Source organism: Etheostoma cragini, chromosome 13 (genome assembly GCF_013103735.1).
Source record: "Etheostoma cragini isolate CJK2018 chromosome 13, CSU_Ecrag_1.0, whole genome shotgun sequence".
Classification (NCBI taxonomy): Eukaryota; Metazoa; Chordata; class Actinopteri; order Perciformes; family Percidae; genus Etheostoma; species Etheostoma cragini.
Genome location: NC_048419.1, coordinates 12,815,252 through 12,836,231, shown reverse-complemented (window position 1 = coordinate 12,836,231; position 20,980 = coordinate 12,815,252). Strand labels below are relative to the sequence as shown.

General features: G+C 40.5%; 2 protein-coding genes across 12 annotated transcripts; both read left to right on the top strand.

The window, feature by feature from the left end:
• The first annotated feature begins 464 nt into the window (after nt 1-464).
• LOC117956116 (dixin-like) lies at nt 465-10,929 on the top strand. 10 transcript variants are annotated; one of them, XM_034890998.1, is made up of 21 exons: nt 465-757; nt 1,499-1,625; nt 2,324-2,449; nt 2,767-2,998; nt 3,254-3,355; nt 5,269-5,381; nt 5,486-5,589; nt 6,202-6,288; nt 6,648-6,701; nt 6,854-6,904; nt 7,005-7,109; nt 7,274-7,327; nt 7,463-7,534; nt 7,858-7,899; nt 8,039-8,104; nt 8,436-8,585; nt 8,784-8,847; nt 8,929-9,025; nt 9,910-10,018; nt 10,287-10,366; nt 10,462-10,929. In XM_034890998.1, the coding sequence occupies exons 1-21, from the start codon at nt 695-697 to the stop codon at nt 10,469-10,471; spliced, it is 1,908 nt and encodes a 635-aa protein (XP_034746889.1). In that variant the 5' UTR covers nt 465-694; the 3' UTR covers nt 10,472-10,929. The 10 variants fall into 10 exon arrangements, with proteins under 10 accessions (XP_034746889.1, XP_034746890.1, XP_034746887.1 ...); XM_034890999.1 differs by having other exon boundaries at nt 1,496-1,625; nt 8,439-8,585; XM_034890996.1 differs by having other exon boundaries at nt 466-757; nt 1,496-1,625.
• Nucleotides 10,930-12,247: 1,318 nt separating this feature from the next.
• dlat (dihydrolipoamide S-acetyltransferase (E2 component of pyruvate dehydrogenase complex)) lies at nt 12,248-20,980 on the top strand. 2 transcript variants are annotated; one of them, XM_034890994.1, is made up of 14 exons: nt 12,422-12,676; nt 14,182-14,283; nt 14,365-14,489; nt 14,576-14,744; nt 15,729-15,855; nt 16,072-16,247; nt 16,397-16,553; nt 16,683-16,750; nt 17,331-17,444; nt 18,270-18,377; nt 18,505-18,623; nt 19,178-19,340; nt 19,500-19,636; nt 19,727-20,980. In XM_034890994.1, exons 1-14 carry the CDS (start codon nt 12,422-12,424, stop codon nt 19,854-19,856), a joined length of 1,950 nt encoding a protein of 649 aa, XP_034746885.1. In that variant the 3' UTR covers nt 19,857-20,980. The 2 variants fall into 2 exon arrangements, with proteins under 2 accessions (XP_034746886.1, XP_034746885.1); XM_034890995.1 differs by lacking the exons at nt 16,397-16,553; nt 16,683-16,750 and having other exon boundaries at nt 12,248-12,676; nt 17,376-17,444; nt 19,727-20,349.

The window sequence follows — 20,980 nt, the reverse complement described above, 5'->3', positions numbered from 1 at the left end:
TACATGTTTGAAAAGGAGTATGAGGAACTATACTATAATTAAATACTGTAAATCATAGGGATCATTGATGCGAACATTACAAAATGAGATTTATTTGCCATCTAGTGTTAATCATTAACTTTAAAAATAGGTGTTATTATTGTATTAAACCATCTGTGGAATACATTTCAGGTTAATTTTGATGGTTTGGGCTACATTTTTGTTCACATAATGGTTAATGATTGTAGCTAATGCTTGTAATGCTTCCTCCTTAATGACATAAAATTAGGAACCAAATACTTGATTGGTGGCGTGTTAGTTATAAAATACCTTTATAAAAACAAAAACTTAAAATACCATTTTATGACATTGGGTTATTTATCAATAACATATTACTTTCATGCCATGACAAGATATAAGACAGCAAGAGCTCTTGGTGTGAATTCCGAAAATATTTGTCAAGTGCAGTTTTATTCTGAAAGCTGCAACCGGAAGCCTTGTATGTTAGCGTGGGTGGTTGTCTTGACGCCGGTCTCTCAGCCAGAGCAACGGCAGCATCCGTCTCCTCCGACCCCTCAATTGTCTCGGTTTGTTGACGTCTGCTGGAGTACAGCTGCAGCTAGAAACGGGGGTCTGTCTATAGTTTCAGGCGAGTCGTGCGGGAGTCAGTGAAGCTAGCCAGCTAGCTATCTTAAATGGGGTTTCGAGTTAAAAGATGATCGCCTCACTTTCTAGAGGAAGTTTGCTGGATGAGGTTCTTCATGGGGGCTTTAATGAGGTAGCTAACATTTATCAAGCGTTACTAATGTTGATATTTATTAAGTTAGCTAGGTAGACTAAGCCATAATTTACTAGGCGGAAGCCACTTAAAATGGCAAACCATCTAACAATCGTCTGACAACTTTGCAATAAAGTGCCACAGCTTCAGGTAGAAATAACGAATGTCTGCAGTTTGTCCGGAAAGTTAATGTGTAACGTTAGTTTTGAAAAAAATAACACTTTAGTTAACCTAGGTAGCTGGTTTATTTGCTAGCAAACCGGTAAGTGTAATGGTTTTCAGCAAATAAGATAGCCGAGTTACTTTAGAATGTGTATTAATAAGCCACAAACAAACCAAACATATTTAAGTTTAGCGGTTAAGTGTAATGTTTTCTATTTCAAAATGGGGTGCGTTTTTTGTGTTGTATCCCGGACGACGGGCTGTCACGTGACTAAACAGAATCTGTATAGAGTAACGTAACCGTGTGAAACACAGTTGAAGCATGGTTAACGATGTAAGTCTGGACTGAACACGGGATTATATGATTGGCCTTTCCAACGACAGTAAAATGTAATAGGCAGTGAGACAATAGACCGACCCCCCCCCCCTCTCTCCTGTCCCAACATAATAAACAAAGGAACTCATTTGTCTCACCATGGTCTCAGCCTTTTTTGGCCCCAACTCTAAGCTTTGTGTTTGTGTATGTGTTCCTCTGTTGTTTATTGGAATTGCGGGTGTTTGATTGATGGGTTGCAGCAGCAGCTGGCAGCCTATGTTTCCTGGGTGAACTCTCAGCTGAAGAGGAAACCAGGCCTGAAGCCTATCACAAACCTCAGGCATGATCTGCAGGATGGGGTGGTACTCACACAGCTCATAGAGATAGTTGGTAAATACACATTTACACGCACAAATTGCTCATGTGGTGTAGTAGAATTGGTGTCAAAAGATGAAACTTTTTGTAAATAAGTTTTTTAGGTTGTCTTGGCCTTTTAGTAAGGCCTTTGGACAAAGGTCTGGCTACTCCACACACAAGTATACATTCTGTGATAAAAAACACTCTGGATTTTTTGCATTTCTTTAAACTAATGACAATTGTGTTTAAGCTAAGTTCCGGACGCAGTGCTCTGCAAAATGATCTCTGGAAGGAACTTGATTTGGTGAAACATTAAATTAGCTGGATACATGGTTAAACGTAATTTGCTGTTATTAATGAGAAAAAATTTGATCTAAACTGTGACACGGAATATGTGCTTTTGGAGCAAATTATATTGTTTCACCATTCTTAAATAACAATTGAATGAATGAAATGATGTATGTAACACATTCTCACACATTCATATACAAAATGACATTTGGGAATTTACATAATAAATTATTGCTCTAAAAATGTTTGAATGTATTATGCTTTCTTTGAAGATGAAATCTTTATTATTGCTCAAATGATACTGATGAAAATGCCCAACCTATAGTTGCATCATCAATTTATTTTTCTAATTCTTTTTTTCTCTCTCTTTCTCTCTCTCTCTCTCTCTCTCTCTCCCCTTCTCTCTCTCTCTCTCTCTAACATCTCATTCAAATTGGCAGCCGGGGAAGTGCTGGAAAGAGTGCATGTTGCTCCACAAAATAAAGAGGAAAGCTGGAACAATGTGGAGCAAGTCTTGCAGTTCATTTCCTCCAGACACATACGCATGCCACACATATCTGCAAGAGGTAAAACATACTTTTTCTTTCTTCATTTCAAAAGCAGGTGTACCTAAACTTTTCTGGTGTCTGAACCTATATCATAATGAAAAGATTTTCAGATCTAAAAAATTACATATTTGCATTGTGACAAATACTTATTCCTCCATGTGCATTAGGGAAACAGTGACTATGTGCAAACTAGTGTACAATTAAAAGAAGTTGCAAAGTTTTTTCCATTATAAAGCTTTCATCTTGCCATGCCATGTTATTACTGTGTGTTGTAATGTAATACTGTACATGTCTAGGTCATTACTGAGGGACATTTGTCATCTTTCTGTTTACAGACATTGTTGAAGGTAATCTGAAATCTATAATGAGGATAATTCTGGCTCTGGCTGCCCACTTCAAACCCTCAGCCAATCACAGAGCTGCTTCAGTAAGTGGGAGGAGTTTGTCAACAAGCTCTGCCAGCCCCAACCCTCTCTCCACTGTTGCACTAGCACAAAGTGCTGCTGTTGCACTGGCATCAGCACGTCTTGATGCCTCGCAGGCTACATGCACCACACGTATCCACAGGTATGCTGGCACCAATATCATAAACATAGACGCAAACCCCTCTTACTGTCTTTCTGAAATATCAAAATGTTCTCTGCCACAGCAATCGTTTGTTAGATAAACATGTAGTCTTTGCTGTCCTCTGGTGGATAAACAAACCACCAAACGGCCATCCTCAGAGCTGCTAAAATCAGGCTTGTGTCTTTACATTTAATATCCAAACTGTGTACCCGTTCTTATTTTTAAATAAACTGCCTCTGCTTTGTCATCTTCTAGTGGCTGGGGGTTGGATGTGGAAAAGAACGTGTGTGTTCGTGCACTTGTTGAGCAGTATGAAAGAGGAGCTACAGATGAGCCAGAAAAAAACCAGCCAAGCAGGTAATCTGCTTTTACAAAAAGCTAAATTCTCATAATAACTAAACAGTCGTGTGAATCCTTGAATATAGTTTAAAGTTTGATATCAAATGGTCTTGAGCAAATGTGTTAACTTTATATTGCGTTAACTGTGAGATCAAACAACATACATACATTCATACTGTACAAACATACATAATATATACATACATGCATACTGTACATACATACTGATTAGTGATTTTTTACTATCACAGGCAGATTTGATTCATGTTAATATATCTTCAGATGAAAAGTAGATAATTAGCCTCTTCAAATGCAACGTAAAATGTAAAATTTGAAAGTATAGTCCTCATTTGCTGTTTCACTTTATGTGTCAAAAAGCATTAGTTTCTGTGACACTTTCATTGAGCAGTGAAAATTGTGTTTTGGTTTTACTGAATCCCAGTGCTGCATTCAACACGGTTGACTGTTGGATAGTGCTCGGCAGACTAGAACAGTGGGTGGGACTTTGTGGCACTGTGCTAAATTGGTTCAAATAGCAGGGACCACAAAGGGACTACTTTGTGTCAATTGGTATTTATAAATATGAGCAAACAGAATTCATCTCTGATTTATGCAGATTATACACAACTCTACACAACAGTGTAACCATATACATTCAGCCCCTTGCATAGGTTGAATGAGTGCATTGAACAATAAATGAACACGCGAAAAGTGTGTGTGTGTGTGTGCGTGCGTGTGTATGTATGTGCGTGTCAGTTACATACATAGAGTAACTGTGCAAAATGTGTGTGTGTGTGTGTGTGCGTGCGTGCTTGTCAGCTACATATCTGTGTAAACCACAGGCAGATGATAGAAAAAAGAAACAACCAGTCTTTATCTTCTCCAGTCATATGTCCAGTTCTGCTCTGCTGTGCTCATATTGTGTGTGTGTGTGTGTGTGTGTGTGTGTACCTGTTTATAATGATGGGAAGAGAAGTGTATGCAGTTATTATTGGTAGAAAGATAATGTGGTTTTGTTTGGAGAAATGGGTATTCAACAGAGATTAACGACTTGATGATACCATATGTATCTTAATTAAGTTAGAGATGCCAAGCAGTGTCTGCTGCATTGGTTGCCATGGCAGTTAGCCGGAGGGTGAGGGGTGGGGCATATGAGCATGTGAGTGAGGAGAATCACATGTGTCATGGGTTTGTTGAGATGCTGATGCCAGTGACCCACATGCAGGGTGAGATTAGGCTCCGTGGAACTGTTATGCACAGTTTAGACCACTTGTAGCCCACTATGGGGGGGACCCAGATGAAATGGTAAGACCAGACACTATGAGGAAGTGTGGGTGTGGATTCCTGTGCAAGTGTGTGAGTTTATGCTTCTTTCTCCATAACTATAACAATTCTACAGGGCTACAATAGTGTAGTGTCTGTAGACACTATGCAGTTTGGAACTGCTTTGATTTGCCAAAGCAGGCAAGGATTAGGTCTCCTCTTTGCAAATTTGGATTTTAGAAAATCTGTGTCATTCTCATGCTGCTTTCTTTGTGTCTGTCCCATTTCCTCTCCTCTCTTACAAGCCATCCATCTAGAGCCAGAATTCCAACAAAAGGAACATTAGTTACAAAGAGCTGTCAGAGACAGACTGTATATTGTACATTCCATTAATATGTTAATGTGTTTATGAAAACAGTCTGATTTTGGGGAATGTCATTGTTGCTGTCACTTTTACAGGGTGCAAAAAGGAGTTTCAGTGGGACATGTATTCAGAGGGACAGTTTTATTACTTACAAATGTATATCCCATATTATTACAGATATATTACACAAATTAAGATGTCACCCAGCCAGGTCAAAATAGTATGTAGCACATAGTAAACAATATTTACACTGCATGTAAGTAAGTGTGAACATGCACACACAAGCTTCTCTAAAATATATCAGTATTTTGTCCTCCTCGAGCATCAGCTCCGTCAGTCCACTGTCATCTCCAAGAGCTCCACCCAGCACCCACTCAGACAGACCGCAGGAAGGCCACCAACAACACGACAGCAGCGGTGAGTTCTGTCCCGCCACAAACCGGCCTTCGATTAGTAAACCTTAAGATTTATCCTTGGACATGTAATAACAGTTATGTGTGTGTACATCTGTTTGCGTGTAGCTGAGCCATCTCATGTTGTAGTGGAGACGGCGTTGGAGGATTCTTTCAGTGAAACGTTGGAGAAGGAGGTGCAGGACACACGTAAAATGGTGTCTGCTTTACAGGTACTTTCATACGAAGGTTTATTCTGACAACCCTCAATGTATCAATATAGATTTGTTGTCATTTAGTTTTTTTCAGCCTTATGTTGACATCAATATTGAAGTTTAACAGCTGTGTGCGTGTTTGCATTTTCTTTGAAGATATTGGATGTAAAGCTGGTAAATGAACATCACCTATAATACTGCCATTGGCGTTTATTGACTGACTTAATTATGTTGATGTTAGTATGTTTAGAAAAATAATTTCTTAGGTGCTTTTGAGATCTATCTTTAAAAGAAGTACAATAGAAGAAGCGCTTTAGAGATCAGGGTTCTGGCTTAGCTGGGCCATAACATGCAGTGTTTTGGGGGTATGGAAGCTGCGAGTGCAAGATCATGCCTGTACTGCTCCACTTTGTACTCCTACTGGTTGGTTGCAGCTCCTGTGCAGAGGAGGATGGGATCTAGTAGGATACCGTTGCATTTCTACGGCAATAGTTATTTAGGCTATTGAAATGCTGTGCTTATTGTGCAATAGACAACCTACCAGCTAACGCTTTTACTAGTCAAAGCTTTGTGAACACAGCGACCTCACTCCAAAGTACAAACTGGTGTTCTACTCTGTGTGTTTTTAAGGCCCTGCTGCTGCGTGGGTCGCTGCCTGAGGATGAGCAGGATGTGTCTTTGAGTTTGGACCATGGCAATGCTGAACAGCAACTGGTAAGGACAGTGTTTCCTTTTTATGTTTATGTTTTTATCTTTTTTTTTCAATCTTGATTTCATTTTCGGCCCTTCTCTGGTCTCTCACTTTTTTGTGCCAATCGCTACTTCGTTTTTTTTCTTTCCAACAGCTCTTTGTGTTCAGCAAAGATCACATTTCTTTTTCTTTACTTGTGTGCGTGCGTGCGTGCGTGCGTGTGTGTGTGTGTGTGTGTCTGACTGGGTGTGTGTGTGTGCATGTGTGTGTGGGTGCGTGCGTGCGGTTATGTGTGTGTCTGAGGGTGACACGGGTATCAGCTTCCCTTCTTTCTAAGTCCATTGTGGTTCTCTTACACACATTCCGTTGTCTTCTCTCTTTCCAGGTAGTCATTCGCAGTCGTTTGGATCAGAGCATGGAGGAGTCTCAGGAGCTGAAGGTAGTTGTATCATTTAATCTTTCCTTTTCTTTTCAAACTGTCACTATGTTCTTTTTTTTCGGGCAACATTTACACATTTTGTATGGCTGAGAGAATACACTTCTGGAATGATTAATATTTAATTCAGAGTGTGTTGTTTGCTGTTGCTTTAGAGAGAACTGTTACGCTGTAAGCAGGAGATGAGAAACCTGCAGGGAGTCAAGGTAAGACAATGTCAGATCTGCAGTTATGTTATAACCCAGCTGAATATTATTCTGGTTACTGGCCAAAGTATTGACTTTCTGTTGGTTTGTAAATGTGCAGGACGCCCAGCAGCAGAGGCTGTGCACTCAGGAGGCATCAATACTGCAGATGAAGCAAGAGCTTCTCAGAGCCAGCATGACGAAGGAGGAACTGAACAACCAGAACGTACAAAATCTATGAATCTATTTCCCTTTTACTCCATTTTTATTTTATTATGGTGAATGTAAAATCTCCATGTTACATTTTCTTTTACAAAACTGCTTTCAGTAGGTACTATAAATGTTTTATGTGTATTGCAATTTCCTTTCGTCTATGGACATGTGTAATAGTCGGAGCTACAGTGGAAGCTGGAGGAATGTAACAGGCTGTGGGGCGAATGCAAGGTGAGCTACTCCAACCCCTCTCCTTCAATGGTTTGCTTAGGTTAATCATCCGGACATCATTTTACACAGCATCTGTTTGTTGAGTTTGTACTAAATTATGAACCCCGCCTTTTCTCTTTGGCTGGCTGGGTGCAGAAGGAGATGGGACAGAAGGACAGACTACTGCAGCAACTTAAACACAAGCTTGAAGAAAGTCAAAAAAAGCAGGTACGTGAGCCGGTTTCAGGATTTAAAAGGGAACTTAAACAAGCTACAATGGATTTAAAGTCGTCTGTCCAGCTCGATGCTATGTGTAAAAATCTCAGACCAAAAATTAATCATTACCTCACCTTTTTAAAAGCCCTTATATCAGCAAATTAATACCTAAACTTACTTTGATGCAGGAGGAAAGTGTAAATTGACACATTTCCTCCTTTATTTATTAAATTAATGAGTCACTTCAATCTATCGAGGCATCGACTATGTGTGTTTTAAGTTTTAGGTTGTAGCAGCATAACATCAGTGTGTGTCTGATTGTGTTTCTCTGCCAGAGTGAACTGCAAAGAGAGTTGGAGCATAAAAACAACATGCAGGTAGTACTGTTTCTTTAAGGACTCTTTCTGCTACAAATTCTTAAGAAACAGTGGACTTTTAGGTTTCAATTTAAGTCTGCACAAGGCAGCAATGAATTCAGATAAACATTACACAACTGACACATTTCATTTTTCTCAGATTCCCAACGTCACAGAAAACAATGGATATTCTTACTCTGGAAATTCAGCTACCTCTATATCCCACGTAAGCATTGTTAATATTGATAAAGCTGTTCAGTTATTTATATTTATATTTTGCTAAAAAGATATACACTCACATTATCTTTCAGTATTTAGTCTACTATAATTTAACGACACGAAACACCAGATTCCCTGTTCATGAATAGTAGGTTAAAGAAATGCTTACTGTATGTGAGCTTTGAATTACCTGGAATACAGTTTCTTTAATAATAAAGTATTTGCAGGACAGAACAGTCCAAGAAAAGCACCAAAGACTGTACATGTGTATACAGCTGTTGTTGATAAAATGAGCTTTTTGTGTTTTTGACAGGGTTTTTGTGTTTGTGCTCTGTTAGCAGGCAGAGGAGGTTCAGCTGCTCAGAGATTCACTTCGCAGTTTGAGGAACAACTTCCGAGACCACGACCTGCAGCACCATACACTGGACACCCTGGAGCAGGGCATAGTATCACTCATCGACAGACTGCATGTTCTGCATGCCCACAGGGTACGAACTCAAGCACAAAATTACCTTATTAAATTATCAACTTTAAAATCTGGTTTGACTGTGTAATTGATTGATGAGTGAGCACCAATGGTATAAAATTAATTTAAACTGTAAAATATTATTATTTCATGTTACTTTTGGCAAAATGTAAAGATTTAAAATCATGAAAGGCTGTCAACATTTTTCCAAATACTTTAGGGAAGGGGAAAATCTCCAAGACGCAGAGGCCAACACACAGACTCTGACACCTGGCCATGCACAAGTAATGTGTACCAACATGTATCCCCCAAATCCACAGACTATGTAATGCTTTTACTAACTATGTTTTTCTTTTTTATTACAGACGATTGTCAATCCCACACTGGTTCTTCTGCCTCCACTAAAATCCTTTATTTTACTGGAAAATCCCCAACACCTTCCATGATCAATATACAGAAGAGGTGTGTGTGTGTGTGTGTGTGTGTGTGTGTGTGTGTGTGTGTGTGTGTGTGTGTGTGTGTGTGTGTGTGTTAAAGGTGCAGTAAGCGATGCTGAGCGAAGATTGTTGATGTTTTAATCTCCCCCCCCCCTTCAGAATCTACACGCCCCCCCACCACCCGAATTATGGACATGCATAACCATGGCAACCACTTCTGTTAGTGTTGACTAAACAAAATGTGGCAAAGTCGATATTAGCCCACGTTAGGTTGTAGATTAGCAAATTGTTGCTAATGCTGTTAAGCCAGCTAGTTGGGAACAGCCATCACAACCAATAGCTAACCAAGGATGTTAAACCGACCTGTTTAAAACAGTGAAACAGCAAACCTACTCACTTGTCCATAACAACGAGAGCAAAAAGGCTCTTCCTTTTCTCCTCGTCATACAAATTCTTTTTTAATTTGTATTCTGTAGTCCTTTTCCTGTCTTGCTGTTTTGCTGACAGTTCTTGTTAATAACTCCTGGCCGGGCGCTGCCTCCCCCCCTCGCCCCCATCACTTGCTAGCATGGGGCACCCTTCTGTTTGTTTTGCATTTACACAGCCAGGGCTTTTTTTAGTGCACACAGAAAATATAGAGCTAGGAATCGTGAGGAAACATTCACTGAATTTGACAAAAAGTGCATTTGATTATCATCGCTTTCTATACTTTTTAAGGTTTTTTTTCTGAAACATTTTTTTTTTTTTTTTTAATTAACATAAAAGAAAGTAAATTTGCTAGCCAGCATTGATGCTGATCATTCTATCACATACATATAGGGTAGTCAACCATAGGTTGAAAACAAAATAAACAAAAACAAAACAATTTCACAAACTGTCAAGCTGAGTCTCTTTGTACACTCTGTACAGGTTGGGTGAGGTTACTCTAAAGGATGTTAAGGCAGCTGTGGATCGAGAGGGAAACTACAGGTACCACTTCAAGGCCCTGGATCCTGAGTTTGGCACTGTGAAAGAAGAGGTAAGAGAAGGCTTGGAAATAAATAGATAATAGGACAGTTATAGTAAACTTGGTGCACACTTGTCAGAATGCAAACTCTGTAAAACTGTACTTAAAGTACTCCCAATGTCAGGCACTTGCCTATTTTGTGCTATGCACAGTTGGAGGGTGAAATTTATAATCCTTGATCTGTGCAAAAATGCATTCCATCGTACATATGCATGTGAGTATAGTTATAAGAGCAGTGAAGTCACACATGAAAAAAATATGTCCTAATGTTTGTGTGAAGGTATTTCTGGATGGAGCTATCATTCCAGGCTGGGAAGGAAAAATAGTGGCCTGGGTAGAAGAGGACTATGGGGAAGATAGGTAACAACATGCTAATTCAGTATCTTGCTGTTTATTTTTGCTGTTTATTTTCCTGACTCACAGTTCTAAGTAACACATTATCGTTTGTGTCTTAGGCCATTGTAGGTGCAAGCTGAGTGGCCTCGACACTTTGGTTTTGCTCTTGGTCACTCTTATCCGAGAGGCACATCGACACAACTGTTCAACAGCAGAACAAGTGGACACTTGAGATTTGAATTATTTGCAAAATGCTGTAAGACTTGTCAGCAAGAGATTTTAGTTATCGACTGGTACTTAAATGCACTGATAGCCCTACCCAATCTGGAAATCTGTTACTGATGTCTAGAATATGGTAAAACTTAGTTCCCTACAAAGGAAAGCTATTTCCATCATTTGCTTATTATAGCCAAGCTGTAACTGTATTATCAAAACTAGACAAAACTATTATTTTTGATTCAACTGGTTCTAAAAGCACAGTTGTGTTGTAGCTTCTCCTCCAGTTGAAGCCAGAGGTTTGTACTGTATTGACTAATTGAAAAAAACTTTTCATTCCTTGTGCAGCAATGAAGTCTTTGAAACAAATACTACCAAAATACATGGTAGAAATAAGTCCAGGTACATTTAAGTCTTAATTGTGACTGTAAAGTGAATATACAGTATTATCTACTATAGAAAGAAATAAAAACATTGCCTGGGTAAGGAAAAATTGCACTTTTATAATAGAAATGCTATAGACTGAAAACTCACACTGTTTGTCGACATTCTGACAACATGCGGACAAATACACTGCCCAGTAACAAGCTTCTATTGCTATCACTAGGTTCTAACAGATAACACAAAAAGAACGAGGGTGATGGTCATCTGAAGATGTCCAAACATTGAAAAGAAAAAAACAGCAGAAATTATTTAATTGATTTGACTAAATAAGACCCAAACCCAGATGTGGTCTGTAGCACACCAGCATGCATGTAAACAGACATGCTCAAACTGATCTTCTGTCAGTGAAATAGAAATGATGCTGGAATTTTGATGTTCATGTAGAAATATTTACTTCATGAAATTGCTTTGTACATTTGTGTAAAAGATATTTTCACTATATCCTTAAATGTGTGAAGTGTATGACTCTTGTCTGTTTAAGAGAGATTCCTGTGAGGTGAGAATGCTCCTGTTAAAAAGAACGTGTGTGTGTGTGTGGGTGTGTGGGTGTGTGTGTGTGTACACGCATGCATGCACTAGACCTTTGACATGTTAGGATCAATGTGTTTGAATGCCATAACTGCCTGTACATTAAAATGTACAATTTACTGGTGAGATGGTTATTTAGAAACTGTTTTGTTTACTGAAATATTTTACAAAATATGGATGCTGTCTGTTAAAAATAAAAAATGACCTTTCTTGAATTTTGGCAAGACAGAATCTTTTGTTTTTGAAAAGAAGTTCCAGTTTATATGTTGGTTGGGAGAGTTGGCTTTTACTGATAAATGGCGATAGACATTTCAACACTTTATTCCTGTCATTAAAAATGCACATGCATCTACATTTTCATCTACGCTTTGGAATATTTCACCAAAGATGAAAAATATAACAAAACAAAAATGTGTTTCTTTATTTCATGTCACTGCACATGGGGGCTGCATACAGTACAATGTGTACTGGCATTGTCCTTGCGCTTCACCGCCACCGTGTGGTCTCATGTAATTACAGCTGTTGAATAGAGTTTCCACCAGGCTTTGGTAAAATGTCTTACTTCTTTTTATTCCATTCAACTTTGATTTTATTAGGATTTTAGTTGTTTTTCAAAGTGATGTTGCTCATTTCGTATTCAGTGGTTGAAATTTGAATGGGCACCATTTACGACACCTCCTGTTTGAAGCTACGGCATGAGCTACGGCAGGAGTAGGAGGGGAGCCGTAAAGCGTTGTGTTTTGGACTGTAGGAGGTCATTAGAAAGTGAGGATAAGCACGAGCCGGTTGTCGGTCAAGGCGCAGTGACACCCGGTGCTAGCATATATCTGATGCCGGTGTAAGATACATACATTATTGAACACCTCTGTGTAGCGTTTTAACTGCTGCGAAATGCTTCGTCTCATCTTGCGGCTCAGGCCGTCCGCCGGCCTCCGCTGTCCCCGTGCCCTCCCGACCGGGCCTGCTGCGCTCAGCTCCCGCTCCGTACCCGGATCCGGTTCACTGAGGCGGCTTCACTGCGCAGCGGGGTACCGGACCGTGGGTTTGGGGTCCGGCTTTAGCCACAGGGGAGCTCTGCTGCGGTTTCCCCATTGGACAGGCAGCTGTCAGAGCAGTCGTTACTACAGCCTGCCGCCGCACCAGAAGGTAACGTTACCTGACCAGGTGTCAGGTTGCTATAGCACCAATGTTCACGGTGAAGAGCTAGCATGACCTCCCAAAGTAGCATTAGATAGCTCTGTGATGTACCACGCATACTTTGTCACTCATGGCTGTTAAAACCAGCAGTTGCACGAGCTGTAAACTGTAATGTCAATACTGCAAATAGCTGACGTTAACGATATATTTAGATATTAATTTGATGTCATTAAGTGAACTATTAGAAGTTGGTACATTGGCACTTGAGTTAAAACATCTACCCTTAAACAGTGTTATATAAGTGAAATAGTATCAGTTATACATTATATTACATATACGTTATTCAATGCCTTTGGTGCACCAGAGCTGTTTCTTGCTGTGTGAATTGGCACCACGGGGGGTCCCAGTCCAAAACAGAAAGGTATATTTGCAAGAAGAAAATAAAAATAAATAAAAAAACACTTGAATGTGTTTCAGACTCGGATCCAGATTTGGCTTTAATTCTAATTGTAATCTGTAACACACCAGCATGCATGCTGTCAGTGAACAGACATGATGCTGCAACTTTGTTTTTCATGTAGTAATTTTAGGACTACATTTGACAAAATACATTTGTTTTTACCCCATATTTCATAAATATTGATCATGCTGCAGATTAGGACTGGGCAATGAATGGATATTAGATCAATATTGTAATATGAAACTAGGTATTGTTTTAGATTTTGGATAAAGTAAAATGGAAATATGGTAAGCATTGTCTTTTCGTGGTTTTAAAGGCTGCAACACAGTAAAGTGACGTCATTTTCTGTGTATGTTCTATAAGTTTATTTTACCCACTTAGTCATTACATCTGCATTATTAATGATTATTTAGCTTAAGTCTCATTATGAAAATATTTAGAAAAAGCGTCAATTGTTGATTGAGGTATTGGTGAGATTTGATTCGCCCATCCACATTTCATTTCTATGAGAGACTTGAGTGCTTGGGGTCACTTCCACACTTCATAATAATTTTAAGCCGGTTTTGAGTATGTAATGTGATCACAAAGTTACAACGATAATATTCTGTTAAAGTCGTTATTTGTATTATCAAAAAACATGATTTTTGCTGTTGTTTTTGCAGTTTGCTGTTGATGTATGTCATTGTGATTTATGTTTGGGAATCCATCTAAGTGTGTATGTGTCTCTGTATTGGTAGCACCTGTGTATATCTACTATCGGATGTTACACGACCTTGAAAGCTACCTCAAAAAACATCACAGATGTGGTGAAATGCGGTGAAAAGCGGGATGAGGGTCATTTATTGAGCAAGATGATGTAGCAACTAAAGTTACAACACCTGACATTTGTCAGTATTTGCAATTCCCTATCATGAAGCCCCAGTGTATTCTTTGAATTGTTTCATTAAATTTCTTTAGCAATTTTTTTGTTTGCTATTTCATTAGCCACCAGGTAAAAGGTGCTCCTATGTCTCCTTAATTGTAAAACTCCTGTAATTTGTGTTGTGTTTATTAGGTGGAGCTTCCTGCACTGTCGCCCACCATGCAGACGGGGACGATCGCTCGCTGGGAGAAGAAAGAGGGAGAAAAAATCAGCGAGGGCGAACTTATAGCCGAGGTTAGGAGCTGTGTGTGTCTTCGCATAGTCGTTGTAGGAAAGCGTCACTATACACTTTTGAAAATGTTTCTATTATTGTAGGTGGAGACTGACAAGGCCACTGTAGGTTTTGAGATGATGGAGGAGTGCTATCTGGCAAAGATCCTGGTTGCTGAAGGGACCAGAGATGTCACTATCGGATCTGTGATCTGCATCACAGTTGACAGGTAAGTTTCCGTCCTGTTCTCTTTCTGTGTAGATGTGGTCATGCTTTGTGTAATTATTTGTCTTATAACTACATTTCCTCCTGCAGCCCTGACCTCATCCCAGCGTTTAAGGACGTAACATTGGAGTCACTTCAAGCAGCTGGCGCTGGTCCTTCATCTGTTGCCTCGGCTCCTCCTCCTCCTCCTGCTCCTGCTGCTGCCCCTGCTCCAGCTGCTCCTGCAGCCCCGGGAAGCTCTTACCCAACACACATGAAGGTTCTTACGTAAACAAAGTACAGTCAGGTGTAGAGTAGTGTAGTTCTTGTTTACAGTCAGAGTGTACCGTAAAGGCCGCTTCATGGTTGTGTGGAGGCTCCACGCAGAACTTTTGCCGTGGCCTCGTGTTTATACTTGTGTGTGTGGGGGGGATAGAGCGAGGTAGAAGTGAGAGAGTGACAACGATAAGCTTTGGAGCGAGTACCGACTCTAGAGTCATAGTGAGAGAAGTGTCTCCCCTGTTCTTAATGACCACGATGAGATATCTGTAGCAGGAAAAGTTAACCTGCTCCTTGATTTTATGTTGATTACGGAGAAGGAGAACCAGGAAATGTGTCGGGGAAATGCAACGCTACCAAGCCGTGGCCAATCGACGTTTAATTATATTTTTTGAAAGGTGCACATCCGGCTACGGCGTAGGGTCCGGTGTAGACGCAGAGGGGTCTGCGGGGGTACATTGTTGATTCTACACACAACCATAAAACTGCCTTGAGTTTTATCAGGGTTGTTCAGTTATGGTCTGAATGTGAAGATCATTGTGTGTGTCTACTGCACGTTAGAGCAGGGCAGCAAAATGGAGTTATATGGTGAAACCTGCAGTTTTCTCTTTTTTTATAAAGGTTTTTCATCTGTGGCAAATCCCAAAATTTAAAACCACAATGTATAGAGTACTGAGATGAACAGGTTGAAAGCAACAAACCAATGACAAAAATGTATGCCATCAGAATAGTATGAATTTTTTTATAGTCACATACAAAATGTATGCAGAAATAGTGGCTTTACATTTGATGAGTGAAACTTATGGTGTTCTGTGCATTTATTAGAGTGTCTTTGGAGGTTTTGAATAGTGTTTGAGAGTAACTTTAAAATAATTTGTGTGTCTCAGAAGCTAGCTTTTAAATGTTGGTGTCTCCATCCAGACTCCAACCGGGGATGTCACAGTTACATCATTTCTTCTGTTACTCACGTTTGTGTGTATTACAGATCACACTTCCTGCCCTCTCTCCCACCATGACAATGGGAACAGTGCAGCGCTGGGAGAAGAAGGTGGGAGAGAAGCTGAGTGAAGGAGATCTGCTGGCTGAGATCGAGACTGACAAGGCGACCATCGGTAAACCCAAACTGACAAAAACACCTCAGTCCTGACATATTTGCACTGTGCAGTGCACTACAGAGCATTAGTTTTTTAACATCTGGTAAATTCTTGTTTTTAAATGATCATGCCATGTGTGATGCTATCATTTTCACAACTGTCTTGTATCCTGAAATACAGCCTAACAGGAAAAGCTTACCTTGCCCAACATGTCCCTCATGTGTTTGTGTGCAGGCTTTGAGGTGCAGGAGGAGGGATATTTAGCCAAAATCATGGTGCCAGAGGGAACTCGGGATGTTCCCCTGGGAATGCCGCTCTGCATCATTGTAGAGAAAGAGAGTGACATTGCTGCCTTCAAGAATTATGCAGAGATTGGGGTGGCAGAGATTTCCACACCACCTCTAGCACCAGTGAGACACACATACCGCTTTTACTTTCAAATTTAAGTTACATTGTACCCACAAACTCGTGAAAATGCCCTGAATTTGGCCTCTATTCAGTTTAAGATTAATAATACAGGTAGGAATGGGATTGATGAGTGTTTGTGTTTATGTTCCAGGCTGCAGCTCCAGCTGCTGCAACACCCAGTCCTGCTGCCGCAACACCGGGTCCTGCTGCCGCTGCCGCAGCAGCAACCAGGAAAGGTCGTGTGTTTGCCAGCCCGCTTGCCAAGAAACTTGCTGCTGAGAAAGGAATCAACCTGGCACAGGTCAGCGGTAAGTAACCAAGATGCAGGTAGTCATTATCAACATTGGTAGAGCATGATTAATTTGAATACAGAGCTAGAGAACACAATGGTAAAATATTTATTTATCATACTGTACATTGTGCTACTTTCTATTCAGGCTCTGGTCCCGATGGGCGCATCACCAGGAAAGACATTGACAGCTTTGTTCCACCAAAGGCTGCACCTGTAAGTTCACACACTCACACTTGTTCTGTATTCACAAGCAATGGGCGTGTAATCCGGTGTAATCATATGTCACAACTTCAATTTCCAGTATTGATTTTTCATATGATTTTTGTAAATATAAAAATGTAGTGCTAACTATTTGGAGTTTAATTGATTAATCAATATGTCATTCATGAAGTCTAAATGCCAGACTTTCTTTGTTTTTAGCTTCTAACATACAATAATTTGCTGCTTTTCCCCCTTCTTTCTGTTTTATATTATTGAATTTTTTGGGGGTTTGGACCGTTGGTTAAACAAAATGAGCAGTTTGAAGACCTTGAGCTGGATGAAATTGTGAAGAACATTTTCCACTTATTTAAGACACATCAAAAGGTTTAATTTAATTTGGAGTTTGTGTTTAAGTGCCTCCAGATGTTATTACGGTACAATAAGCTAAACGGTTTTAGTCTTCAACTCATCCCCACTGGCAGTCATTTTTACCTTACTTTTGAACCCGCAAAATGTTGGTGTCATACTCTATGTGCCTCAAGGTTTGTTTGTAATTCGTTTTAAATGCAAATTAAATCATTTCCTTTGGCAGGCCGTAGCTGCTGCTCCCACTCCAGCTGCAGTTCGTGCTGCTCCTGCACCTGCTGCAGCTCCGGCTGCGCCAGCTGGGACCTTCACAGACATCCCTATCAGCAACATCCGCAAGGTGAGAGCCAACACACTCCTGCTCAAACTCCTCTGAGAGCAGGCCAGTGTAATACATAACATGCTCCTTCTATGCAGGATTTGGTGCTGGTGTTATTAAAGTGCCCATATTATGAGTTTTAAATGAGATACAGGTATCTGAATGTCCTCTGCCTTCAGCGTCCTGGTGAGCTGTTCATAATCTGCACGGCTTTCTACGTCACTAGCCGAGACGAGGTGGCTAATTGTAGCATGCCAGCTCGTTCTCAATGGCAAAACACTGCTACAACACACACTAGTTCACTATAATCTACAAAAGAACTACTTCCATGTCCCCCGCCCAGCTAGTCCTGCCTTGCACTGACCAAAGTTGGAGAAAAAGTTATCTAGCTGATGTGATCTTACCTAGCTGCTGCGCATGTGCAACTCCCAACAAAGATAGTATAGAAGTGAGATTTCTCACTCTGTTGCTAAAACAACTGACGGGTCTCACTCAGTAGCTAAAACAGAGACCCAAACGCACAGGGTGAAAAAAGCATCTGCAGCAATGTGCAGTACAACAAAAATATGGTGTTTTTTTGAAAATGAAACCAAACCTATTGTAGTTCGGTACAACCTCTAAATACAATTATGAACCTGAAAATGACCGTAATATGGGTGCTTTAAGTGCTCTGAGGCAAACATCCTGTGGGGCTTTCACAGTGTAGCTCTGTTATCTCTGACCCATGCTTCCACATTTTGCCCTGAAGACAGACGCTCGCACATTTATCAACACAGGCTCAACTAACACATCTTCTTGATGAATGATGGTTCAAAGCTGAAGTGCAGATATACGTCTCTCCTGCAGGTCATCGCTCAGAGGTTGATGCAGTCCAAGCAAACTATCCCCCACTATTATCTTTCTGTAGATGTCAACATGGACCAAGTTCTCGAGCTTCGGAAAGAACTCAATGCTGTGAGTTTTTGCATGTGAACAGACGTGTAACAGGATGACAGACAGGAAATGATTTTTCCACCCTAACCTAAAATAAAATAATAACGATTTCCTGTGTCTCATGAAAAACCTCGCCTCGTCTCTGCAGGAGGTGAAAGCCCAGAATATCAAGCTTAGTGTGAATGACTTCATCATCAAAGCTAGCGCTCTGTCCTGCCTCAAGGTTCCTGAGTGCAACTCCTCCTGGATGGACACGGTCATCCGCCAGTGAGTAAACACCCATAAACTGGCATATCCACACACATGTAAAATATACAGTCAACAGGAAATATGTTCTCTTGGTTTTAGACCTACTAATCTTCAGCTTGCAGATGTGCCCTGGTCTTAGTACACAAAGTTTAACTTGCCAACAATACATCTTCATAGAGTTTTTAGACCTAATCAACCTGTAGAGGTTTAATTATTTCTTCACATTTCTTTTGACAAAAATCTTAAAATCTTAAATTCTTAAATATTAATTCTGTCACTCATATCCATGCTTACATCCAGATGAATGCATCACTCTGTCTAAGTGACCAAGCACAGTGTACAAGCACAGTGTAGTTGTTCCATGGTACACTCAATTAAAGGCAACAAAAGATAATAGGCTGGATTGGAATAATAACACTGTGATCTTGTGGTTTGATATTGGTCTCTTAAAGTGTAGCTGCACTATTGTGCCCGTAGGGGGCACCCAAAGCACAAATATGTGTTCAGCTCTTCTCTCAGTTTAGAAAGAAATTTACCACATTTCTGGGACTGACTTATTTAAATGTTTCCAGGAATCATGTGGTAGACCTGAGTGTAGCTGTGAGCACAGCCAACGGTCTCATCACGCCTATAGTGTTTAACGCCCACACCAAAGGACTGGCTGCCATCAGCTCCGATGTGTCGGCTCTCGCTGCCAAGGCAAGAGAAGGCAAGCTGCAGCCACATGAGTTCCAGGTACAACACATAATCCCATTCTGTTTGTAGTATTTTGTTTCGATTTCAGGAGTTTGGAATGTAGGATGATTAGTTTTATGCAGATTTTATTTATCTAGTGAACCAGCAAATTGAAATGTTTCTTTTCAATGTGTGTATTGGTTTTTTTTTTTGCACCAGGGAGGTACATTCACAATCTCCAATTTGGGGATGTTTGGCATAAAGAACTTCTCCGCGATAATCAACCCCCCTCAGGCCTGTATCCTCGCCGTCGGGGGCTCAGAGAAACGGCTAATGCCTGCTGATAATGAAAAAGGGTCAGTGTCATGACTACATTGCTAATAACAAGTTGGACATACAGCATTTCTAAATTTGAATCTGATGCAGCGTCATTTTGGGTATTGCAGGTTCGACGTAGCCAGCATGATGTCGGTGACGCTGAGCTGCGACCACCGAGTGGTGGACGGAGCGGTCGGCGCGCAGTGGCTGGCAGAGTTCCGCAAGTTCCTGGAGAAACCCGTCACCATGCTGTTGTGATTGGACTGTACTGCCTAAACTGCAGCAACAGGCAGAGGCCTTTCCCTGAAGTGATCTGATTGGTCTAAACCGGATCTGAATCCTCTTGTGATTGGCCAGCCTGCCACCAGGTCACTCCCAGTTACCCTGAAGAGGAAGAGGCAGAACTCACTCCGCTTACCCGTCTGTCCCGCTGTCCCCCCCTGTCTTTCTCTCCTTTCCTGTCGCTCTTCTCTCGCTCATACTCTATTTATTGAGGCCCCATTTCATGAGAGACCAGAATTAGGTCAAATTTATCCTAGAATAGAGGCGGGTCATATGTCACTAAAACATGTTTTACAAAGGGAAATGTTACATGTCCAACCAGAGAGCATATTTATCCCAAGACGTAGGTGTGTGTGTGTGTATCTCTACACACTTTAATCTGTGATTTTGTGTGAATGCGATAAAGACAACGGGAAGTGCAGCTATCTGTTGGTTCCGGTCTTTTGAGTAAGTGGTTGTGAATTTGGAGGATGGACCCGAATGTAAGTTAACTTTTAGACACACAGTCAAGATCTGCAAACACACACACACACCTGTTCCTGTTTAGTGGCCACACACAACATTGAAATGTTTAGTGTGTTTTCCTTGAAATGACTCTTTTGTGTGTATATTCTTCACTGTGGGATAAACCCAGTGCTGTGTACATATAGTGGGGAGCTGTTGAAACAACCAAGCTGGAATGAGGCCTCATCAAATAATTTAATATCTGTGATAACAAACGTTTTTTTCAATTATATCTCTTTGGTGGGGATGATTTTATTTCTAGTCTCAAAGTATAACACTTACCTTTGAAATATTCTTTGTTTCACTGCTGAAACGCACAAAGCTGGTTCTGGATGTTATTTGGTATTTGAATAAATTGGGAGAAGTCAATCCTGTGCCATATGCTCTTTGATTTGGGTTTTTATAATTTGACTTGTAAGAGCCCAAATTAAAGCAGTTAGGAATAAAAACTGATCACAAACAATCCTGAAACGTTTTGCAAATTTGTAAAAAATATATATTTAACTAGTAGTCCAAGAAACTACTGGCCTGCTCAGCCCTTTTTGATTAATGCTGCATACCAAATGGATAAAGTAAAGATCTAAGCCTGCAGTCAA